Source organism: Lates calcarifer, linkage group LG17 (genome assembly GCF_001640805.2).
Source record: "Lates calcarifer isolate ASB-BC8 linkage group LG17, TLL_Latcal_v3, whole genome shotgun sequence".
In the NCBI taxonomy this organism is placed as follows: domain Eukaryota; kingdom Metazoa; phylum Chordata; class Actinopteri; family Centropomidae; genus Lates; species Lates calcarifer.
In genome coordinates, this window is record NC_066849.1 from 12,663,858 (window position 1) to 12,689,669 (window position 25,812).

At 40.6% G+C, this 25,812-nt stretch overlaps 1 protein-coding gene across 1 annotated transcript; it reads right to left on the reverse strand.

The window, feature by feature from the left end:
* Positions 1–1,050: 1,050 nt before the first annotated feature.
* eps15 (epidermal growth factor receptor pathway substrate 15) lies at positions 1,051–25,514 on the reverse strand. The gene is given in 28 exon segments (XM_018673337.2): positions 1,051–3,749; positions 7,522–7,727; positions 7,879–8,014; positions 8,631–8,701; positions 8,833–8,902; positions 9,303–9,389; positions 9,391–9,495; positions 9,497–9,583; positions 9,585–9,703; positions 9,857–9,901; positions 10,198–10,360; positions 10,737–10,811; positions 11,073–11,477; positions 11,590–11,787; positions 11,970–12,131; positions 13,746–13,818; positions 16,792–16,874; positions 18,003–18,159; positions 18,976–19,121; positions 19,401–19,631; positions 20,035–20,094; positions 20,583–20,708; positions 21,159–21,221; positions 21,383–21,478; positions 21,587–21,634; positions 21,730–21,819; positions 22,592–22,633; positions 25,400–25,514. Coding segments are annotated over 28 exon segments (3,339 nt in total). The 5' UTR covers positions 25,454–25,514; the 3' UTR covers positions 1,051–3,608.
* Between the last annotated feature and the right edge of the window lie 298 nt (positions 25,515–25,812).

Sequence of the window (25,812 nt, forward strand, 5' to 3'; positions counted from 1 at the left end):
CCTAGCCCCCTCCATGTTCTGACAAGTTACAGACTTGGTACAGTCTTTGTTACATGTGCCTTAAAAAATACAAACAAGTAAATAAATACACAGAGCACATATGTAAAAAAAAAAAAAAAAGAGCTCCCAAAATTATTATTATAATAATTACATCTAGGCAAACTCCATTCACTGATGAAGATCATGTGATATGTCTGAAAGCTCCACAACAGCTACTGAATGCACACTGTTTTAAGATATTGTGTCAGCTGCTGCTTCCAAGGTCAAGGGTCACTTGGGGGAGGGATATAATTTACACAAGGACAGCTGACTTTTATTTCACTAAAATTCAACTAGGATCCTTTTTTAATTAGTTTTTTTTCCCCTTATCAATGTTATTAACTGATAAAAATATGAAGTGGAGGAGAGCTTTTTATCAGCCTCTGTAAAGGCACATGAACAGAGAACCACTGCTCTAAATGATGTAATAATCCCAGTGTGCTGGTAACACTAAAGGAAAATAACTAAATATCTTAATAAAACAATACAATACTCTGACAAGGGCTAAGTATTGCACCTCCAATGTGGGGCAGTTACAAAAGACGAATAACAACAAAAACAAAATCATCAAAATTGCAGCTGTAGAGTTTTAATTTTAGTCTTCAAGTACCAGTGAAGCACCAAAACCTGTGCATCCTACATTTCCCATAATGCAACTCAACTAGAACCCCCCCCCCACCCGTATATGTCAATATCTTTCAAACACCATGCCCACAGTTTGTAACACAAACTTTCTGATTAAAAACAAAACAAACACAAGCTAAAGTGACATTAAGAAAAAACAGGGTGAACAGTTCTCTCTGTGATGAGTAAACTGAAGCTGATGTGTAAAATTGGTGGAGTCCCACTGAGAAAATTTGAGGGCAGAAGAGTTGTTAATATAGTATTTCCATAATGTGGTATCACTACTTTGAAGTAAAGGGTTTGAATACTTGAAGACAAAAGTATCAATGTAAAAAAATAAAGACAATAAACAAACAAACAAACAAAAAAAAGCACAAACTGCAAAACTACACGTTTAATATTTATTCTGTTTCAATTAAATGCATTACATATTCTGGCCAAACCTCCCAATAATGATTTTTATTACACGTTAGAAAATACAAAATAAAATACAATTAGCTTGAGTTTTAAAAAGCTTTTATGGGTAAGCCTAGAAACATAAGTGGTTCTTAATTTGTAAAATTCAAGGAGTCTGTACAAATGACAGTAACGTGTCTGGTGGCCTTTAAATGTGAGAGGATGAGACCATTAATTGTAGTACGCCAGGAGACTCAGCTGTGAAGGTGAAGAACAGACAGACGACTCTGGTTCTCCTGTATTTACAACAAACGTGGACTGCAGTACATGAGAGGCTGCTCTCAGTAGGAAATTCTGCATCAACCACAGACAGTAAACTGGTTTAACACGAGAACAGGAAACTACATGAACAATGCTCGGTCTAAACGAAAACAGAAAAAAAAAAAAAATAAAGTCAGAACAGGAAGAGGTGTCCGAAGTGTTGTGCACTGTTTGGTCAGAAATTAGCAAAGAAAATGAAAAACGAAGGCCTCGCACGCTCGATCGAGCCTTCCCTTGTCAGAAACCTTCTGTCACAGTTTAGCACTCAGTGTTAAGTAACCTTCTGGGAGAAACACCTAACAAGAGGAGGAAGAAGTAGAAGAATCACTGGCCAGCCGCCTGCTGTGTGGGTGTTAACCTGCTCGAGGACGCAGTGCAACAGGAGCCTTCATCCTCTCAACACCTGCAGCCTTTTTGCAAGTGAAATACCCACAGAGCCTGAAGTGCTCCACCAAAAACGCAGAGACACTCTTTGGCTTTTACTTACTACCACTACTACTGCTTGTGTGTAAGACTTTGAAATGAAGTTAGCCTCTCAGAGAGGAAGCGTCTCATGGTAAACTAAGAACAAGTCCGTACAAATGCTAAAAGAAAAAGAAACACAGACATTGGTACACTTGAAAACTGGACCTGGTGTGAAATTTGTGACATTGGAGAATATTTTTAATCCACTTCTTTAATCACAAAGAAAAAAAAAAGTCACCCAGGCAGCTTCCATGCTGCCGGGGGCTTCTGCTGTGTGCCTGACTCTGACCTCCCAGTGAAGGGCAATCGAGGTTACCTGTGTGGATCAATCAGGGTTAACAATGCTATTAACACTATTCATTTAATGTGTGAGTAAAGAGATCAGGTAAAGTGGGTTTACTATCTGTTCAACACACATACATTCACCTATGACAACTCAGGATCGATTTTTAAACTCATGTATTTCTGTTAATGTCTAACCTCTGCAATTTTGCAGCCACATTTCAACAAAAAAATAACATTCTTCCATCTTATAAAACATGTCAGACACTGCCCAGAACTGAGAGGTTCACATTAATGAAAAGATTCAGGTGGCAAAATTACAATTTTAAAGCTAGAACGATGAGTGTTGGACTGAACAGTTATATTCTTGTGCAATCTGTTGTAGTGTGCCTTGAAAATTAATATGTAGTTGAGATGGATGTAGTTTAACTCTCTAATAAAATAAACTCTCTATTACACAGGGCAGATGCGGGACAAAGCTCTGCACTACTTTAAGAATTTGAAGTATGGTAAAGCTGAATGTGGCAGCTACGATGGATTTGTTCCATTTTAATAAAAGTCTGCTCATGCATTTCACACATCAGAGGGCAGGAGGTAACTTCCAGTTAAACATGTAGAAATGAAGAATTCTATCACCCTGTCCTGAAACAGAAAAGGAGGAATCACACAGGCCATCGTGCAGGACTGGAAATGAACACGGTCACTCTATTTGAAAAGGAGGACGTTGAAGATTTGTGCCTAGATTTTGTTGCAGCACCTCCAAAACCCCACACTTCACGGCTGAGTTTCAGAGTGTTAACAGTGTGCTGGGAGAAAACATGTTTTGGCATGTCTATCATAAAATAATAAAATGTCTAAGAATGAATTTAGGGAGCTAGAAAAAGAGAGAGAGAGCGGAGATTTAATAACGTGTAGTGAGTTTGGTTAGTGGATAAAGATGAGACTGTTTGACAAGGCCATTTCAATCTAGGTTTAAATAAATTACATTCTGGAGAGTTAATGTAGCCCGGTGTTGAAATCAACAGAGCACGACGATCTTAACACTCGACAATCTCTAAATCCGTATTCACTGCATTTCAGTTAGACAATCCATCCGCTCCATCCTGTTCCTCTCCTCTCCCCTCCTCGCCAAACAAAAACCACAGAGACTGATGGGATGGAAAAACATGATACTGCAAAAATGCCAGTGAACAGCGAACACAGTCTCAGTGGGTGGGTGGACGTGGGTGAGGTGGGGGTGAGGGTTGCTGAAAGATTCAGAGATGGGTTTATTCTAAGAAAGTCTCTTCATGGGGTCAGCAGGTGTTGCTGAGTCAGTCCTATACAGTCCCCATCTTTTGCTTTGGTGCTTTCTGGGCTGGGCCTGGCTGTGCTGTGGCCGGGCTGGGCCGGGTAGGGCCGGGCCAGCGGGGGAGGGAAGAGGGGGGAGGGGAGGGGACGAGGGGGGTCTGTGGGTTGGTGTGCGGAGGTCGACAAGCTCCTCAGGAGAGTTCAGACTTGCTGAGAGCGATAGCCAGCTCCAGGTCCTCTTGCTCCTGCTGGGTGAGCCTGGCAAGCCGCTCCTTTTCCTCTCGCTCGCTCTCGCGCTTTGCCCACTCTATCATGTCTTCCTCTGTTGGATACTGCTCCGTGAACACAGAGAAAACACACACACACACACACACACACACACACACACACACACACACACACACACACACACGTACACACAACACACACAAGGGGAGGGAGAGACCACAGATGCGAAGAAAGGAGACACACAAACACATGTACGAAGTTAACAAATTCTTAAAGATGAAAACTTGCTATGAGAGACAGAAATACCTGGACAATAGAATAAACACTATCAACACACAGCATTATGAGCTCTATGAGGAAACTGCTGATTGCAAGGATATTGCATTACATATCTTATGTGTTGCTGTTTTTGTGTTTATCCCTGTAACATCAACTATTACACAAAAATCAAGAAGGATTTTTAAACAATGATGTTGAGTGCAACCACCACTTTTTTTGAGGGAGATATCAATTTATGAAAAATCATATAAGAGTAATGTGTATATATCAGTCAGTGTTTGTTCTTATAAACATAAATAAACATCTTCTATAATAATCTCTTTGGATATGTACTGAGCAGGACATTTCACAGTTGAAAATTAACTTGTCAGAGCTCTCTAATGGACAAACTGTGAAATGGTGACACATTTCTAAAATACAGAAACATATCTTTGCCATTCCTGTCCTGCAATTTTCTTGTTAATTTGTTTTCAGCTTACATGGTACATATCTAAGTCCCTGACTGGGACACCCGCCTCACAATTCCTGCCTGAACTGACATTTATGATAAAGGCATTGACAACAGAGCTCTTCTTCTCAAAGTGAACAGTTTGATTTGTCATTGCAGGACAAGCACTGGTGTAACTAACAACACGCGCCATCAGTCAGCACAGTGAGCCAGCCGTCCCTTACAACGGACAAACCTGAATGTCATGCAAAACCTGTGTTTGATGAAAAATGTCTGCCTCACTTTGTGGTCTACAAATCCTAAATGTCATGTTTCAGTCCCCCTACCGAAGAAAAAGTCATTTAAATCAATTTTCCTGGCTCAAAGACGGCCACGAAAAGACTGACAGGCTTTTCACCTCAGACAAGTGTCAATACAGAGGTCATGTGATTTAGGATAAAAGCCGGGACTGACATGGGACAAAAACTGGTATCTCCACTGATGATAAATGGGAACCCTGTGACCAAAATCACATCATGTTAAAGGTTCATGACATCGACAGAAGGGAACTCACAGGACACTGGTTAATCAGGTTAATTATTAACAATGAATGACAGGCAAGAGACATCACAGCTCATCTAGTGTGTATTCACCCATGCAAAGGAAAGAAGGCAATGATGACGATGCTCACTAGCAGGTATTTTAGAGCTGGTGATTTCAGGGGTGCAGAGGACAGAACATGCATCAAAGAAACGTGACGGATTTAGCGGAGAACATGCATTTATCACTGCTGCTTTTAAATACGAATGAAATCAGACATTAATGAAGCACTTAGCGAGAGAAATTATGATTTTTATTCCTGAATTTTAGAAAGAAAACCTTTCACGTTTGTTATCTGGTCATTTTTTATCTTTAACTCCTTTACTTAAATTAAATATTAAATTTAAACAGATTTGACAGGATCCAATCAAGACACTGTTCAGGTGTTTTTGTAACTTTTAGCCTATTTAGTGAAAATTCTCTATATTTATATTACGGCCAAACATTTTCAAAAGCACACATTGTGGCTTGGGAGCATGTTTCCTACTTCCCATGTGTCCATGTGATTCACAAATGGAAAACAGAATGAAAACATAAATATCAACTTGCATAGACATGAAAGTTGTTTGAGATGAATCTATCACAATTCATATCATAATGTATCTACCTTTATCAGTGCCAAGGTTGTAGAAATTACAGAACTGAAAAAAAAGATAGACTTCTTGAAAGGTGGGAAATAATCTCCAATTTAAAGCAGACTGTGGAAGATGGTCAGCGATAATCTAAAGTACGGTCATGATTTATGATAAATGAACTGAAAATGCAAAAACTTTGGTCCTTTCAAGCTCACGCATTTGCAGAAAGTGATGTCATGGATGCACATAGAAGCCAGAGATGATGCCCTTGATTCAACTCTTTATTTAACTTCTTTGACAGAGGGAAGACACAGAGAGTGAGTGAAAAAGAGAGAGCGGGGGAGAGAGAGAGAGAGAGAGAGAGAGAGAGAGAGAGAGAGAGAAAGAGAAAGAGAAAGAAAGAGAGAGAGAGAGAGAGAGAGAGAGAGAGAATACAAGTGATCTGTTTCTCCACAACACACTGACCAGACAAGGGCTGAATGAACTGGCAAATTAAATGATGAATGGATGAACAGATGGATGCATGAAGGAATGCATGGATAAATAAATAGCGGCATGTGTAAAGGGGGGGGGGGGGGCTGATTTGAGTGAGTGGCAGAGGCAGTGGTATGAGTGAATGAAAGCCAGCCGGTCAAACACACAGTTAGTGCGCACAGGTCGGGGTTCAATGGGGGACATGCGGGTGCAATCATGTGACCGGAGAATCAACACTGTCTTTTAATTATAGTCATCCATCCCACACTCCCAGCGTGACAGAACATTTCTATGCAGTATTACAAAGGGGAGAGCGGAGAGGATTTTAATTCAGTGACCTATTTGTTCCTGACATACTGGTTTGGCCCATGTTTTCGAACCAACAACACAACAAAAAGAGTTAACTGTTATTTCCTTTCTCCTTGCTGATAATTACAATAAATACGCTGTTACTTGTGAGAGGAGTTAATTAGATGCAGCATTTCCCAGATAAAGGAATCTGAAGACTAGTTTAGTCGCTAGAGATTTTTTGCTGACCATATTTTGTCAATGAGTTTGCAACACAATAACAACTTCATGAAACTTGGATCTCTCTTTTGTTGCAGCAGGCACTATGCTGCTTCTTGTCAGTCAAGATCAGCTGATGTAACACGTCACAGCTGTGCCCACCGGTCACTTGGTCAGACCCAGAATAACCAGTTTACACCGGCGGCAGGTTAAAATGTACCTGAGCTGCAACTTCAGCGTTAAAAGATGCATTAAATGTCTTGTGGAAAAAAAACACCTTCCAATAGGGTGATATTTTTGGAATAACACTTTTTTTTTTTTTTTTGCAAACACACACCTTCATGTGCACGGGATGTTGTGTCAGTGTGCTGAGTTGGGATGGTGAATAAAAACCAAATACAAGCAGCCTCTCGTCTCTCCATTCACTGCCAACTATTACGAGGGACTTGGTATCATAAATATAAACGTGTGTAATTAACTTATACCAGAACTTGTGTCTGTAACTATAAATATGTTACAGAGTTAATATATTTATGTATCTATAATTGCTCTAATGACATTCCTGTACATTTACTCATAAAGACAGTGCAACCTCAATCATAGGGCTTAAATTAAGTGCAATCTGAATATAAATCAGTAACAAAAAAGAATTTCAAATATAAAGAATTTTTACATGGCAAAGAAATATAGCATTCGTAATAAAGAGCTAAAATATACACCAGCAGCAGACAGAGTGCAAGAAAAGCAAACTCAAAAATAGAAGAGTCATCAAATAAACATACATGTAGCATCAAGTCAACTGTGCTACTATATGACATAAGTGGATTAGCTCATGTCTTTGGGATTTTTTACTGGCAGTGGATGGAGGGATTTTTAAAGCTGGCCTGATTTGCTTGGTGGTTGCTTACTGGACAACTAGGTGTGATTTATTAGCAGGAGAAAAAAAAAGGGAAGAGCGGATGTCTACTGAGAGTCAGGTGGAGGTGAGGGAGAGGACGAGAGGGAGGTGCTCACTTTGTCGAAGCTGGCAAATCGGTCAGCTTCCCGTACGTTGTGGCGAGGAGGGGAGGAAGGGGCGAAGGGGTCGGCTAAAGGATCCTTGGCAGGCAGGGAGGGCGAGGAGGAAGAGGAGGAGAAGTCTCCCGAAGGCTGTGGGAGGAAGTGCCCTCGTCGGTGGAAGGAGTCAGAGGACTCTGTCCTGGAGATGGACGATTTCTTACCTGGACAGGTGAAGCACAGACAGGCAGATGTACATGGACAGGTTTTATTTCAAATAACAAACACACGCTGTTACTGGGCCCCCAAATGACTGACACCAACACAGCCTATTTGACCACAGTTCAAGAGAAAACTTGCAGAGAAAGCACTGACCTGGAGGTGGAGGAGGTGGTCTGGTTGGCGTACCCGTTTTTGGGGGCAGGGCAGGGGGGATGTCGGGGCTGGTAGACTGACTGTCTTCCTGGAACAGGTTCTTATTGTTGATGCCGAACTGGTCAGCACCATTTGACTGAAACAGAAGGTTCACATCAAATCAAAAACAGAAAAAAATGACACAAAGATTTGCCACAGCAGATTGGAGGTAGAATTACAGCTGTTGTGGGCATGTTGTGTTGCTCGTTGAGTATTCATTGGGGCCCGCCCCCCAGTCTGAGAGACACAGCCATACAGTAGATTCTGTATACATTTACAGGGAGCTTTCGGAGCTCAGAAATATAACTGATATAATCTGATATTACTGCATAAAGAGTTAACATATGCAACGTTTTTCAGAACATCCCCGTCACACTCTTATGTTGCATTTCCAGTCATTTAAAATATCACACATGACATATTGTTGCACATTGTCAGAATGAATGATGCGTTTCGAGAAAAAATTCCACCAAGGGGAAAATCATGTACAAGCCCTCCAGCTGTTTCCTCCAAAAAACCACAACACTCTCACCAACTCACTGAGAGTCTTCCAGCTTGAGTCAATTCATGTTTTGGTTTTATGGCAGAAGTGAGTTCACTGTTCGACTTAACTGACGGTTGTTATTTATGTGTTTTACTCCATACTGAGAGTCATTTCAGCTCTGTGTATGTGTAGCAAAGGACACCATCAACTCTACTGATTTGAGAATTACCTTAGCCAAGGCACTGAAATCTGCAAAGCCTCCTCCATATGATTCATTACCAAACACGGCAGCAAACGGATCTGAAACACATGAGCAGACACTGTAAAATCTGTACGTTGTATAAGGTCATTTGTTCCCTTTTTTATATCTTATTTTGAAATGCTGCAGTGGCCTCTAGCCCCAGAGGATGGCGCCATGCCACAAGCCATACCTGGATCTGAGCTGGCGCTAACTGTAGTACCACCTGGAGCGAAGGGGTCATTGGTTGCTGCAACGTCCTTCTAAAAACACAACATAAAAAATACCTGTACACCATGCAAAAATAAAACCAACACTGCTGGTGCTTCTTTACTCTTGTTAAAGTAACAGTTAATAAAAATTGCAGAAATACCTCTGAAAATTTAATACCTCTGAAAAATTTTAATACCTCTGAAAAATGTATAACTCACTGATTTAAAGCTTTACAAGTATATTTGCATAATACTAAGGAGTTTGGATGATGAAAAATTATTATTTTGTCCAACAGGTCACAATTAAAAATACAGGCATATTAACTTCCATGTTTATAACAAACTTTTATAAAGCATCATAAAACATGGCATCGTCTTAATCCTTACAATAATGCCCAATACCTTTGTGTGTGAGCACATTGTGACTGAGACTCACAGGAGAACTACTCACCACTGCCATATCAGAGCTGGCTGGTGAGCAGCTGAAGGGATCTGTCCCTCCATCCTGAGAACTGAAAGGATCTGCTTCAGCCATGGCAGTTGGCTTTGCCTCCAAACGGGTCAGACTCAGCCACACCGCTTCCTGCGGAGCTGAATGGATCCGTGCCTGCTAAGGCCGGATTGTTAGGTTTGGAGGTGAAAGGGATCGGAACCGGCTTCTGGTGCAGCCGCCGTGTCATTGAGCTTGGCTGCAAACAGGTCTGGTTCTGGCATGCCAGCAGTGGTACCGAAACGGGTCAGCTGAGGCAGAGAAAGGGTCTTCTGAGGAAAAGGGGGCGCTGGAGGTCTGTGTGAAGAAAGAGTCTGCAGCAAAGGGATCTGTCCCTTTAAACGGATCTCCTCCAAATGGATCTGATTAAACCAAACAGCAACAGACACAGACATTTGATAACGCAGCGTACACCTGACAAATAAACATCAAATAGTCGATAATAATGTATTTTATATGAGTTTCATTAATTTGTTCATCATGTTCAAGTAGAGGTATGACTTAAGAGAATTTACCTGCAACATCTGCTTTTCCAAATGGATCATCTTTGAATGGATCATCTACAAAGGAAAAACCATCTTCAGTCTGACAGTATTGACATTTTCAAGGCTTTGGGCACCAAGCATTGGTTTTAGTTGAAGATTCAATATCAAAGGAGAAAAAAAATGTGTGAAATAGTAAGTAATATCATTTAGAGCATCTAAAACCCTGTAAACTGTATAATAATCAGGACTGGATAGGCAAAATAAATCAGTCTGAAAGAGCAGGTCTTCTCCAAACAGGTGGAACTTAGCATTAAGCTTGACACTTAATTATTAAGCTGCTAACTAAAGTTATTATGTTTGCAGGGACTTACGGTCAGTAAAAGGGTCTGAATGGAAGAAGTCCATCTCAGGCAGGGAGGGAGGGCTGGTCTGTGGCGGCACAGAGCGAGGGCCGACTTGAGGTGGTAACGAGGAGGTGGTGGTTTCTGTGGACTCTGCTGGCTCCTGTTTGCTCTCTTGCTCTGGTGATGCAACCTGTTTGAACAGTGACAGGGCTCTAATGACTAGCTTGCATGTGAACACTGTGTCCATGCTTTGAATTTCAATTAATGCATTTTTGAGGCATTTATACCTGCATTTAGATCTGTCAACACATCATGCAAGACACATTTGACTCTTTTTATTTTATCTTTTCTGCTGAGTCAGTGTCACAGTCTGTAGATGCAATAATGGAAAAGATGGCTAACAACTCAAGCCTGTGTCTTGTATAAACACCTTGACCAAGGAATACCGTGTCAATAAACTTGCTTTTGTCAATAACATTAGCTTGGCTGAATAACAATACACAGAAACTGAAGAATTTAGGAAATCAGGAATAGACAGGGACACGGCATTAACTCAGGGTCTTTACCTTTGGTGGGCTCTCTTTAGAGGATTCCTCTATATCATCTGCAACTTCAGAGGAGACTTCAGGACTACTGTGTTCCTGGAGACATGGGAAGACAACAAGAACAAATGAAAATGTATATATTATATTTTACATATAGTATAATTCTTGTTTACTTATGATACTGTGACTACTGCTGTTCCTGCATGCTTGCTGGATGCTGGAAAAAAAAAACTTAGTTTTGTGGAACTGTGATGTTTTCAATGTTTCAATGTGAAATAAAAAAAAACTGTTGTAGTAGGAACTGATGCTGTTTCCATTCATAAAAGGACTGACAATTAATTCAAGTGTATTTATTACCATAACAGTGTTGTCCCGTTGCTTGGAGAGGGTTGACAGACTATTGTACATATCAGAAGAGGCTAGACTAGTATACAGATCATCCAAGGCATCAGGCTTTGGCTTTTCTTCCTCTTGTGTATTTGGACTCTCATCCTCCTTCTCTTCTTCCTCTCCTTTCTCATTTTGATCTGAATGTTCTTTCTGAAGATTGCAAACAGCAGCTGGTTCTTCCTCCTTCAGCTCTTTAGGCTGGTCATCCTGGAAGAGGTCCTGTTGAAAGGGGTCCCCCTGGTGCAGCTCTGCAATAGGACCTGCTGATCCATTGACCATGACAGGAGAGCTGTCCTCCAGGGCTCTCTTCCAGCTGAGCTGGGCTGTCACTGACCTTTCCTCCACCTGGAGGTCGTTCAGTTTCTGTTGAACCTACGAGAGCAGAGAGATGGAAGGGTTCAGAGGAAAAGAAAAAAAACATTGGTAATACTTTTTGTGGAGATTAAAATATTTATGATTGTGACAAAGATGCACACAAACCAACCTGTGAAACTTGTGTGAAGGAGTCTCGCACAGACTCTTGCAGAGGTGTGAGCTGCTCCTGAGCAGATTGGACTTTCTCCTGCAGCCTCCTGCTCTCCTCCTGCAGAGCAAGGAGCTCTTCTCTGGCCTGAACCAGCTCCTCCTCATACTGACATATCCTCTGTTCCTGCTCCTCGTGCTCCGACTGCAGCGATGAGATCTGTGATAGACGTAACCGTGATGAGTAAGCTGGTAGTTATATCACTCAGAATGGAGTCATATGACTGGAGTATGTTTTCAGTTAAAACTACTGATGTCCTCTGCCAGTTATCGGGCATTTCTTTCATCATCAGTATTGACCTGAGTGAGCCTGCTGTGAGAAGAAACCCCCACAGCACCTACCAGTTGTGTCTCCTGACTGGTTTGTTGGCGAATATGATTCAGCTGCTCCTCCAGGGAGCCCTTCTGTTGGTCCAGCTCCTCCAAGGCCTCCTGGACCTTCTGACGCTGAGCCTGGAGCCGCTGCAGCTCCTCGCTCTCCTTCGCCACCTCATCTTGTAAGTCCTGCAGAGATAAAAGCAAGAGGGAGGGAGGTAAGTAAGCAAATGTTTTTGTGTCTTTCCACAGACAAACCAAACAAACAGAAACAGAGAGCAGGGGTGAAAAAAACAAAATTAAAAGGATATGGCTGCATTGATTACCCTTTTTTTATAAATAGTAGACTATTCAGGTAGTCCAGTGGTTTCTTTGGTCTAATCCTGTCTGGGGTTTATGTTTATTCAAAGGCCTTTTCTGTAGCACCTCCTTGGCTTTGGAATAGACTGCCTGATGTCATCAGACAAGTCTGTTGATGCTTTAAAGGAGCACCTTAAGAGCCAGTCTCTGGCTTTTAATTTTGTTTAACCTGTTTTTATTTTTTATTTGATTCCTTGGGTTTAAAACTGTGTTTGAACTTGTCTCTATTTTAATCTTTTTTTTTTATCTCCACAACATCTGTTATACACATTTCTGTCTTTATCCTTGTATGTGTATACATGTGGCTATCTTTGTGAAGCACTTTTGGTTTGCTTTTTCAAGTACCATATAGACGAAATAAACTTGACACATGAAGTGACTCATCAGTTTGATAGCTAAATAAAGTCAGTGAGATTCCTTTCAGCACCAGCTGAGTAGTGGTTTGCAGCTCAAAGTGCAGCTGCCAGAGCAGGCTAATATCAGAAATTCTTCCATTCCAAAAAAAAAAAAAAATTTTTTGCATGCATTATTCCTCTTTTCAAGCATTTGTAAAAATGCAGCTAAAAAGTTGCATTTAAGCGCAAGTCTTTAAACGGGAAAAATGACATCCCTGATGAAAATTTGACTTATAAAACCAAAGTTCTTTTTACCCTCAAGTGATGGATGTAAATGCTTGTGCTTCTGCAACAGCAAAAAAAAAATAAATAAATAAAAAAAAAATAATAATAATAAAAAAAAATCTCAACCTTTGGGAAATACTGCAGACAAATGCATAGAATAGAGCTCGAGCAGGTACTGTGGGAAATCACAACTACCAAAGCATGCATTACCTAATGACCAGGAATAAACTTAAAATAACACAGTACAACATAAATGGCCACAACTGCTCAAGGCTACCCTGCAGCATAGCTAAGAAATTCAGCTATATCAGTGTGAGACTCCCTTGAGACCCTCACTCACACACTGACAACAGACTGAATTCCCAAAAGCGGAGCAGACTAGCCCTTTAAGCCATTAGCTCCCAAAATAGATCCCATTTCTCAGGCTTTGAGGAGGCAGACACGCCTACACAAGGACACCAGCCTCTCCGTCTCTGAAAAATGGTAACTGTGTTTCTGAACAAGCGTCTTACACTGCTGGCCAAATGTATTATTGATTTCCTCCTCCAGTATATTCATCACAACTAAAGTGAGCAACTCCTTTAGCAACTATGGCACCCCTTACCATCTGTTTTGTCTGACCTGGTTTTTTTTATCCAAGCAGCAGAAAGCAGCTATGTTCCTTTGAAAGGATCACAAAAATAAGAAAGCAGAAAAGCAGTTTCTCTCTTTAACATCTACATAACCATGTTACCAAATCTGTCTGCCCCCCCAAAAAACTTGTTTGCTGAGTCCACTGCACTGGGAACAGACACAAACTCAAACAAAGACAATGGCACCTTACCTGCACTTCACTGCTACGCTGTCTGATGGCCTCCTCCTTTTCCTTGATCTCCTCTTCCACAGAGCTCTTCTCCCTGGGGGTCCAGCACAACAGACAGGAGTATTTAGCCACCAAGGACAGAGATGGTAGACCTGGTACTGCCAGCCCACCCAGCCCCAGCCAGCTCTCCAATGAGTCTTCTTCACCCTGCCCTTGAACCACCACCTCCTCTCCCTGAACAACCATGATGTCCTGAACTCACAACTCCACTGAATGGAAAGCCGCTTGAGCGCCTGCAGCTATAGCAGGTGTATGAGTGAGAGAGACACGATAATGAAGAGAGTAACTGTGTGTGAGATTTCAGGGCTGCAGATGTACAGCGCTGTGAGCGTGATGAGGATGAGTGCTGGAAAAAGTGAGCATGTGCTTGCTCAGTCAAATGTGTGGGAGATGAAGAGTGAGAAGCCAGATGGCTGCCTTGAGGATGGAGAGAGGAAGAGAGGGCGGAGGGAAGAGTGATGAGTCAAAATACAACATGGATGATTTGTGTTGCCAGTATGCTCGTCCTCTCTACTTCACTATTTCATCCGCACAGCCAGAGAGAGAGAAGAATGGGGGGATGGGGATATGGGATGCATAATTACTTAAGGATAACTGACAACAACGGTTACTCAGAAACACTTGAAATGTTTGACCAGTTGACCAGTTGTAATGACTGATAAACAGAAAATGATGAACAAAAAACTTCAATATGGAGATGGGGGGATTTTACACCAGATATGAATGCCCAGCATTGGATTGTCTTTGATTTCACTCATATACATATCCAATATCAACTAATATTTTCAGCTCTGTGTTCTACAGCATTATTACATCAATGAAAATGGTGCATTATATATGTATAGTAAATGTACAACAACATAAAATGTAAAGACGCAGCACCACTGAAATTGTGGAAAGCCATTACAAATATATATCCTGACTATATATCCTTTGATTTAAATGTGATTTTCAGAGAAACTGAACACGTGTGAAAAAAATACTGCTAAGTACTGGTATTTCAATGTATTCAATTTTTAAAGTGGGATTCTTATTCTGTTTGAACAACCCACTGTCTACATTGTGTTCTCACATAGCTCATATGCACTGCAGTCTGTAAGGGTGTGATGTTAATCTTTTGTTTGGGATGGCCTAATGCCAGGATTTACATAATACATATTTTGTATTTAAAAACAGTATCTGTACACTCAAAATAAAAAGGTAAAATTTTAGTATGCTTGCATTCATTTAATAAAAACTATAAGTAACACTCTCATTATTCCTCTTAAGTTTCATTTTTATGTGACCAAGTTAAAAAGCAAAACAAAAAAGTTCTTCTTAAAAATTACTTATCCTGTGCCATCCATTTCAACACTGACTAAAAATAACAGCACAACTTTCAAACATCTATTTTACCTCTCTCTCTCTCTCTCTCTCTCTCTCTCTCCTCTCCATCAAAGTGCATAAATCCTTTGGTAACAGCACATTCTCCTTGAACAAACCTACAGTCAAACCAAGCTGAGTGTCACTCCATAGCTCCTCTTACCCATCCTCATCCTCACCAACCTCCTCATCTTGAGCAGGAGGTTGCTGCCACAGTTTGAAGCAGTCACAAACACACATCATCCTTCCTCTTGATCTGCCGCCTGTCTGAATCTCTGCTGTGTAACTGTCAGCAGTTTCTACTTCTATCCGTCTTTCATGCCTCTGCTTCCTTTTTCAAACAGCTGTCATTTAGTGTGCGTGTGTATGTATCGAAAGGTAGGGGGTGGAGTGGAAGCCAACTTTCTCACTTCTCACTATTAGCGTTCATGAATAGGGAAGATAAATTCTGGTAACTTATGAAAATTAAATTCATAACGACTGATACAGATAACCACCCCTTAGTGAAACTGAGATTATAAATAAAAAAAGTATGCAAAAGGCTATTTCCATCTACTATTAAAGAAGAGGAGGAAAAGCCTGAATGAAACATGAGGAACGGTCATAAAGGACAAAAATCTGTTCCTGAAGTATTTTGGTGTTAAAAATACAGTGGGGGAAAAAGCAGGTGCTTTCTGTCTTTCTTACTGTTTCCGTAAAAATACATATTGTACATGAGTTAAATAAACAGACGTGGTGAAATTAATTTACTTTTAAAAAATATTTTGTGAGACGTTTTAGGCTAAGAAAAGACAAGTGGAGGTGAATACATGAAGTGTCTTGTATATTGTTTATTCTCTCTGTCACTCTCCCTTCTCCACCTCACTGTCAAACAGCAGCTACATAACTCAGCTTTGTGGCCATCTGCTACATTTGACACCCTGCAGCAAAAACACAAATGTTTTTTCATTCAGTTTCACAGAGGCTGTGGGTTTGAGTGTTCAAAGAGACTCTGAGAGCAATATAATCAGTAATTCTTTCACCTAGTGTGGTTAACAAGTACCAACCTGGGACAACGTTGTGTATAAATCTCAGTGTTTCCTGATATATAGAATTTATCTAGGCAGCCCGAAAAAAAAAAAAAAAGGTCTTGAAAATCAACATTTATGCAGACGTTCAATGTGAACGTAATGTTTGTTTCAGCTGACTCTCAGATGTCATAGCTTTCCAACAGCTCATCAGCAACCTCCTCTCAACACAACAGTACACAAGCACAGCCTGCCATAAGAAACACTGCCTCCTGCTGGTCAGTACAGGACACAGAAATACTGTACAGTCACTCTAACAGCAGACTTAGAGGGGGGAGTTTTAATACCAAGAACTGAAGCGAAACACTGTTTTTTTTATAAACCCTTACCAAGAATAGATTCACAAATGCTGGGCCTCACAGTAAAAATACATATTCTTTTGTTTGACAACATTTGATGGACACTGCAGTCAAAAAACTGGCTTACATATGTTATCATCCATCAAACAGGATGATCAACATGTGATAACCAATGAGTGGAAACTCTAAACAAGTAGAGACCATCTTTAGACTCCCTCTTGTCACCATCAGTGTCACCATCATAATGTGCACCAATATGCTGTAAGAACAGAGAGTTACCTTTGTAGTTCAACAATCTCATTACTGAGAGAGTCCAGTTCCTTGATGGCTGAGAAGTCAGCTGCCAGGTTGGCCGCATTGTTCTGGAGAGGAAACAAAGCAGAGGACAATAAACAAGGTGTATTAAACTCTCGTACTCTTGGCTAAGGATTACCTCTCATCACATATGGAAAGTATAGACTCATTTTGTAACACCAGAGAACAGTAAAATTACTCATATTGATGAAAACATCCTGGATACTTGGGACATATTACAGTGTAATATAAACAGTCACAGCACAAACAAGAGAGCTATTACTGACAACTTTACAAAAACTACACGTGAAGCCACTAATGGAGACACGACTGACAGGGATGGGAAGTATAGTGGCTCAAGGGTAGTGATATTGGGTGGATACTAATCTCTCTCCATTTTATACAGATGAGATGTGGTGCTGTCGGCGCACTCCAGAATACTTCAAACAGCAGCCTCTGCTCTTGTCAGCTTCCCTCATAAGCATAACTATGAAGATGGTTAATAATTATGAATTCAGGGACAAATACATTTAGACAAATTAGACACAAAATTGGAAAAAAGAAAAGAAAAGATGACAAAGAGCGGCAGTCAGTTAAAAGTAATGATGTGCACCCAGGTCGGTAAACTAACACACACTCACTCAGAATTGTCCCACTGCACATGTGAAGTGAACAAAACGTAAAAAATTTAAAAAGTGACACAAAAGGCAAAATAGCAAAAGTGCTGCATAAAGAGGACACACAGCCGCAAGCTAGAAAAACAATCCAAAACACACAACAGGAGAAAGAAGGAAAAATGTAAGTCAAAAACAAAAGAAAGTGATTTTTACTTATGTTAAAAGACATAAATAATTTAAGTCAGTAGTGATAACATACTCAAATAGTAGTTACACAATAAACACAAGGCAAAAAGCTGATTTTTCTGCTTAAACAAAGGTATAAGCTATTGTATAAACAAACAATATCAGACTGCAGTTCAATACATGCAGTAATTCATACTTTAACTCATACTGTGTCTCACTATGATCATTCTGGTTACCACTGCTGTCACTACTACAGCTAGTCTTTTGTTCTAATTAACATCTCGTTATTAGGGATGCATCCTTTCTGAGCCATGCTTCCTTTTTATTACAAAAAACCCCCCATTTTCTGTATCAACAGGCACATCATCATGTTTAACGTCCGGATCGACTCACCTGTTTGATGTTTTGTCTGTCAGATGGAGGGATCATCTCTTGGGAGAGGCTCTGCGGAGGGTCCAGGCCTTTTGTCAGCTTCTGGTTGATTAGATGAAGTGCCAGGGCAAACTGCTCTCGTGTCAGTTTCCCGATGTCTCCAATGTCACACAGCTCCCTGAGAACAAACAGACACAGGTTATGTAAGAGAAATAACGATTTACACCTCAGGCGGAGACTGTTTTTGATATTCTGGCTGATCATCATGTTCAGCAGTTATAGAAGCCAATACACGGCGCAGTCACAACAGGACGGAAGCTCATCAGCCGTGAGAAGACAAAAATCAATCTGATGTGATATTCTACTGATTGGATGTGAAAACACACACTGCAGTGCTATGAAAACTGCTGTTACTATCTATTTATTATTTAGTACTGTGTGTTTGTTCATTCACTGCACTATATTATCTTTAAAAGAATAGTCACAGACTTTGGGGCATCCTGTTGGTCTAGAGAATTAAGGCAATGACCATATACCATATACCTTTTGTTGCAATTATGCTTTTTGTTTTTTCTTCATCAACATTGTGAATTTTCCACTCCAGGTCCTTGTGAAGTCAAATTTTCTTTCCTGTTTTTATTAAATGTGGAAATTTAAAACACAGCTAATAATTTAATAGATAATTTATCATTTTATGCCAACAAATGTGTCAGTGTTGTCGTTCTTTTTCTCCATTGTGCTCTGTTGCTGTTATCTCTGCCTACTCTGACCACACAAAATCTATTCCATGTCTGTCCATCCAGAAAGAGGGATCCCTCTTCTGTTGCTTTTCCTGAGGTCTTGTCCCTTTTTTCCTCATGAAACAGTTTCTTGGGGAACCATACTGAAAATCTAAGGATGAAGGGTTTGAGTGCCTTTGAGGCAAAGCAGTGATTTTGGACTACATACATAAAGAGATTATAAGAAGTGTAAAAACTTTGCCATTGTTTCTTACCAGATGCGTGCGAGTGTGGCAGAGGACAGCCCGGTCTTGAGGAAGATATCTCTGACTTCAGGTCCAGACACCAGCCCATCCAGGTCACTGTCTGTCTTGTTGAAGAGTTCATCGTACTTGGCTTTGTCTGCTGGCGACACCACCCACTGCACAGACAACAGAACAGACTATTAACTATCACTGTATTTACCTCACAACTACAGGTTGGGTTTAATACAACCTGCGATAGTGACATAATACTAACTCCAACTCAAAACTCACTTACCTTCATGCTCCCTCTTGTCTTGCTCTTTTGAAAAACACACTGAACTAGCCAGTTTGAAATCATTTTAAATGTTTGTTGATGGAACTATGTGGCAGTAAAATACAACATCCAAAAGCTTTTCAGGTACTGCATGCACAGGAGAGACGGGTCCTGTACTCACAGAGGCGGCTGCTGGTGCTGGGACAGGAGCTGGGGCGGGTTTAGGGGGGTGGGGCATGGTCTTAGAGCCAGCATGGGAGGAGCGACTGTCTTTGACGGAGGGGGGCGAGGGTAACAGGGGCATCGCGGGAGGCACCGAGGGTTTTTTCCTCTTGGAGGGTGGAACCAGGGGAGGTGGTAGGGACATGGGAACAGGCTCCCCCTCCAAAGCTCTGTACACCAAATACATGGCCTGGGAAAGGGCAATAAAAAACATCAATGATAAAAGACAGTTACCAATAAACAATCCCGTAGTTACTGAGTCTTCCACTTGTCTTGAATTTGTTCCATTCAGATCTATGGAAACAATTTTCACAGCCCGTAACAGCTTCCAAGATGGTACTTATAATTCAAGCACACAAATACATACACATAGACACAAAAAAGAAGAAAATGAAGAAACTTTCAGATCTATTGCAGAGCAAAAAAGACCAGGGAGATCACCTTCTTGCACTAGAAAACCTTGATACTATTTAGATGTTTGGAAGATCAATGCTGTAATACTCTGAGGGACATCAGTACATTAGTATAATAAAGACATAAGCTGAAACTAACTGCAGACTTTTAATGTAATCTCTGAGGTTTCTTCATCTTACCACAGAAAATTCATCTTTGTCCAACATGCCATCTCTGTTGAGGTCACTGAGCTCCCACACCTTCAACACACAGACACGTTATTGTTAGGCATGCATCTTTTCAAAACTATGATATACCCAGCAATGTGTGTCCCTGAAAGCCCTGACTCACTACCAATTCTCACTTCCTCTCTGATTCTATTTTCTACCCAACTGATTTTTGATTTCACATCCTTTTTTTTTTACTTCCTGCATTGTGTTTTTTCTTTTGTTGACTCTTACATATGAAAAAAATATTGTGTAATTGTGTGTACAAAATCTCAAGTAAGAGTCAGTCTATATATATATATATATATATATATATATATACACACACACACACACACACACTTTTTGTTTTGATATGGGATGTTTCAATGAGCTACATGGGTTTCTACTTTGAGACACCTGCACAAATTGGTTACTATTCACTTCTATTATTCTTAAAAGTTACAGGATTTCTCCTTATAATTTTACCACTTTGTCAAAAGATTCAAATAACATAGAAGTGTCCTGTTAGAGGACCGTACCCTGCCAAGGATGTCCACTGGCAGTTTGGAGTTAAGCAGGACAGGCTTAACCTTGTCTCCTGTTAGCATCCCTCCCACTGGACCAAGACTGTCAAAGATGGTGTCAAATTTCATTTTCTCCTCAGGCTGGAAGAAACAAACAAAACAAAACAGATGTACAATGATTAGAGGCTGAGGATTCAAACCCAATGCATCCCTGATCCAGTTACTATAAAAAATAAATTCTATGAAAAGAAATAAATGGTTATATTTGTTGAAGAACGATGCAGTAACTTGGTTCCACAAAGTTCAGCAAGCAACAAAGAAATTCAGGCCACAAAATAAATACTTACACCTCTTTTACTGTGTGTGCCGGTGTTTCACATAGCACACTTGCCTTTAAAACTGAATAGGCATTTTTAGTTCATGTTCATGAACAAACAGTATATAGTATTTATAATGATAATATATAACTATAATCAAGGAAGGCAACCTTTCTCCTTTCTGTTACTCTTTTATGAGGAAGACAAAGATAACAATGCAAATAACAAATAAACATAGATCATTATGATACACTAAGGCAAAAAGATAACATACTTTGACAACCCAGGGTATGTCAACAGCCACTCCTCCTGCTAACAGCGGGCTGCTTGTGTCATTCTGGAGATGAACAAACCTCAGTTAAACAATGTCCAATGATATTTCAATGTATAATTCACAGTACATAATAATATGTTGAAGCATTATGGCAACTTCACATGAGCAGCAGCAGCATTTGCAGCATGGAAATAGCCTGTGTTGAAGAGTATAAGTGGACTTACAAATTTGGGGGGAGGAACAGCCACATTAAGGCTCTTGAGTGCCACCTCCAGGCCATTTTGAGCACAGGCTACCAACCTCAATGCTATAAAGAATTGCTGAGGGGAACAGAGGTACAGCATGTGATGTAAACCTGGTGATCACGTAGACCTGATGCACATAAAAAAGCAAATCTCTTATGATGTTACTCCACAAAGCATTTGTACCTGTTTGTTAAGGGAACCTTTACGTTCAGAGTCAGCCAAATCCCAGATCTATGGAGACACACACACAGAGTACACACTCATTATGATCAACATAAACAGCAAAGAAAGGTGTTGCTGCTGTGATAATGGGAGCCTTTATTCACCTTCCCCAGGATCAGGTCAGCCAAGCCCGACCTCTTCAGGAACAGAGCTGCATCGGCCGCGGCCACACGCCCACTGCCAGTCGGATCAACCTTCACACAAACAGAGACATCAACACACACACCCCAAACATACAGTCATTAGAACTTAGTCTATCTCAGAACAGCTAACAGAGACACCTTTTCTATAAATGCTGTAAATCAAAATAATGACTACAGAACAGTGGTTGGATTGGATAAACCTCTAAATGCATTCTTGAACTAAAGTGAGAGAGAAGCAAATAAGGAACAAATGATAACTGTGAGAATTGCCCTGTGAGATAGGGAAATCTCTCAGTGACTTGAATCAATACTGATAATAAACCAAAGCTATTTCCTCAGCAGTCTATTAGCTTGGTATGGGATCTGTTAGTACTCTTTCATGAGGCTCACAGCAAGCTCCCCTGACACACTGGGCAAAGGGAAGCATTATTAATTCATAGATACTTCCTCTACTGGACACAGAGACTGAAACTGATAGCAGGGGAGAGAGAGCATTGCTCACTGCAACACTACGTTTTATTAATGCAGATAAAGCTGATTTTATACTTTAAAGGGTTAGTGCACCCAAATTAGAAAGCTTTTTGTTTTCTGTTTGTATGTTTTTTAGAACGTCAGACATCTTTAATCCAGAGCAATTTAAAGCACAACAACACAATGAGAGTCAAATCATCTTAAAATGACTAGATCAAACAACAACTATTCAATGATATACTGTACACATGTTTTAAGCAATAAGAAACACAAGCTATCCTCTAAAAAAATACCACGGTCTGAGGTACATAAATCATCACCGTTTTGTGTTTGGGTAGATATATTTGCATACCTGTCGATAGTATTTGTCATAGATAGGATTTCCACTGGAGAGCTGTTGAGGAAGACAAGAATCCTTCATTAAAAACAATTTGACTGAACAGCTGATTTCCACCACATTGATACACTCCTTGTACAACTATGACCACAGTTACTGCTGCTCAAATCCTCTCTTTTAGGTTAGTGCATTAAACATACCAAATCCCTAAAGTTACCTTAAAATAATCCAACACAGAATAAACTAATACTTAAAAAGCGTTCTCTGTTCTGCAAATTCAGTGTTCAAGCTCAAATGATCAACAAGTGTTTGCTGGCTGCAGTAAGCGTGTCACCCACTGAGCCAAGGCAGCTGTCAAAAACAAACAAACAAAAAAAATTACAGATGGAAGAGTCAGACACACAGACTACAACCAATATGTTAGCATTCAGAAGTATTTTTCATAATCATGTCCATAGAGATTTCTGTCCTGACAGCTGACTGTTTGTCAATGATCAAAATACATCTGTTGATACATCTCACAAGACCTGTTTTACCATTAAGGAAGACACAGCGTCTTAGTTTTTCCCAAAACATATACAGCTTACACAGGCTGACCTACAGCACAGGTAGGATGAGGCAGTATGACGAATCCACACATGACAGCATAGTAACAATGTCAGATCAGGGCTGAGATGATCAGTCTACTATTTTTTAATTCATTGATGAATTGTTAAGTCTTTCAAATGTCACAAAAAACACAATTTCCGAGAACTGTAGGAAGTGCTGAATGTCTGTTTTGATGAAGCAACAGTCAGATCCCTAAATATATTCAGCTTACAATGATATAATACAGTAAACTAGTATGAGTCAGGATGACACAGAGGGTTTCTGCTGAACTGCACACAGAGGGAGAAATGACTTGTGAGCTGTCGGACTTCAAGATACAGGCAGCACTTCCCAAAGCTACCGATGGTCATCTTTAGACAGTTACAGCAGGGCGTCACTCCACAGAGGACAGCTAATTTGGCCTTCTGTCATATCCTCCCTGTACACCCCCCCTTCCCTCTGCTAATACGATTGTTCACTGCTGGGCTCAACAGGAAAAGAATCAGCATTTCCCCTTTTCATATAGCTGTGACTGACAATCGGCTGTCGTGCTTTTAAACGGACAGGTGCAGCAAAGGAGGAAAGGAGTTGATGGTAATTGTTTGAACTATGAATCAACTGGGGAGTGGCTATTCAACCAGCAGATAAAGCTGCCTTTGAATTTCTCCAGAGACATGCAAATATACTGTCAACTGTAAAATCAAAACAAGAAGAGTGTAAACTTCTGTAAGAACGTCAAGTCTTGTCACAGAGTTAGAAGACACACAAAAACATAGGCTGTGATCAGCTGAAGTTATTTGTCAGCTTTGTCAACTGCCAATTTACAGTTAGATAACTGTCCGCACACACTTATCTCTCTCTGGCCAATGCAACTTTTTTTTTCTGTGACACACAATAGTGTGCCTGGAACTGTTGGCGGCTGCAACACTGTGGTCATTGTACTGGTGACTCTTTAATTGAGCACTGAAAAAACACCCCTCAATCATCCCCCAGCTAGCCCATACAAAACTGCAGCAGAAAGCAAGATACATTACAGTACAAAAAATGATAGGCCAGTCTAGTCTCCTCTAGAAATTTCAAGACCCTAATCCACCTATGGCAATAAAACACATTAATGCCACAAGCAACACCAAAGCACTGGCAGCAGCACCTAAAACAAGCACTACTACATGACAGACAAGTGAACTCTCACAACATAGAGATATCCAAGCATGTTTTTTAAACTCATCTGACAGAGATAAAGATGTCAAAGCTGCTGGTAGCAGACAACTCGTGTCTGTTGTTAGAGGCAACAGTGGCTCAGGTAACAGGTCTGGCACTGTAACCTACTTATTAGACCTGGCTGCTACCTGCTACATAACTTATTCACAACACAACAAACACGTCCCTACACAAATAGTGTTTAATGTTGCTAGCAGCATCTTCTCACAGCAAAGATGGCTAGTGGCTACTCAAGTTCACTTCCTCTTACTGGTTGCAAAACAACTGTTAACACTACTCAGAGTTCAGTTCAGTTTTCAGTTAATATCACTGACACCAAATAACCACAGCAGCTAACAGGCTAACAGTTAACGCTGTCCACTTCACAAAGGTCATACACTAACCCGGTCAGTGGAGCCTGATTACTTCTAATAATAGTCATAAACAGGTTGGTTATTCAGTCTAACCATATAGCAAGCTACATAAGCAGCGAGAAAATCCCCAACGTAGGTTACAACGTTTAACGGTTGTAACTTGCTTCACTCATTATTGACGGAAAACAATGTTAGCAGAGGTTGAACTAGCAGAAATATGACAGTAAAGCCACAACAGAGCCACACATGAGTGTCTTGTATTAACATCTCCTAAACCAGGACCGACTAGCCTGCAGCAAAACGAGGCGGCACAAAATGTGATTATGTACACTCCCGCACCGAAACGAAGCCAAGTAACGCTACAAGGTTTGTCTTAAGTTTGATAAAGCGGCTCTTTAACAGCCCAATACTGCACACAAACTAGCGGTTAGCTAGCACGCTAGCTAGCTAGCTACGCCCTTACGCAGTCCCCAAAGAGATTAGGCAGAAACTTTTCCCAGTCATAGCAGGACTAAACTTCCCAAAAAGAGGGACGAGGGTCGATGTAAGCTCGCCTTTCCGCCTGCACGGTTTCACTAACACTGTTGAAATGTCTCCGAGCAGAGCAGACAGAGGTCAGAAAAGTTGCAGTCGTTAGATTTGAGTTGTAGGACAGTGTTACCTGAGTAAGAGACAGAGTGGCAGCCATAGTGTTTCTGTTTCCCACTGCTTTCATGCTGCGCTGCTGCCAGACACAGACAGAGGCCGCTGAAAAACCTGGCACTGGACTTAGACCTCAGCGACCGGGATCAGTCCAAACCTGGGACTGGGGCATGGGAGTGTACACTTTACTCGTTCAAAAGTCGGCCAAAACAAACCTTAAAAAGTAAAGTAATGCCAGGAACCAAAGATTGAGGAAGTACTTAGATGATAAACAACAATCAGGGCCTGAACAAGGATTTCAGAGACACTGGGGTCATGAGTCAAAGTCTCCCTGGTGCTCCCTACATCCATTTTATGTAATTATTCATATTTCTCATATTTTATGTAGCATTCATTTATATTTCTGTAAGTTTTATTTCACAACATGAAGAT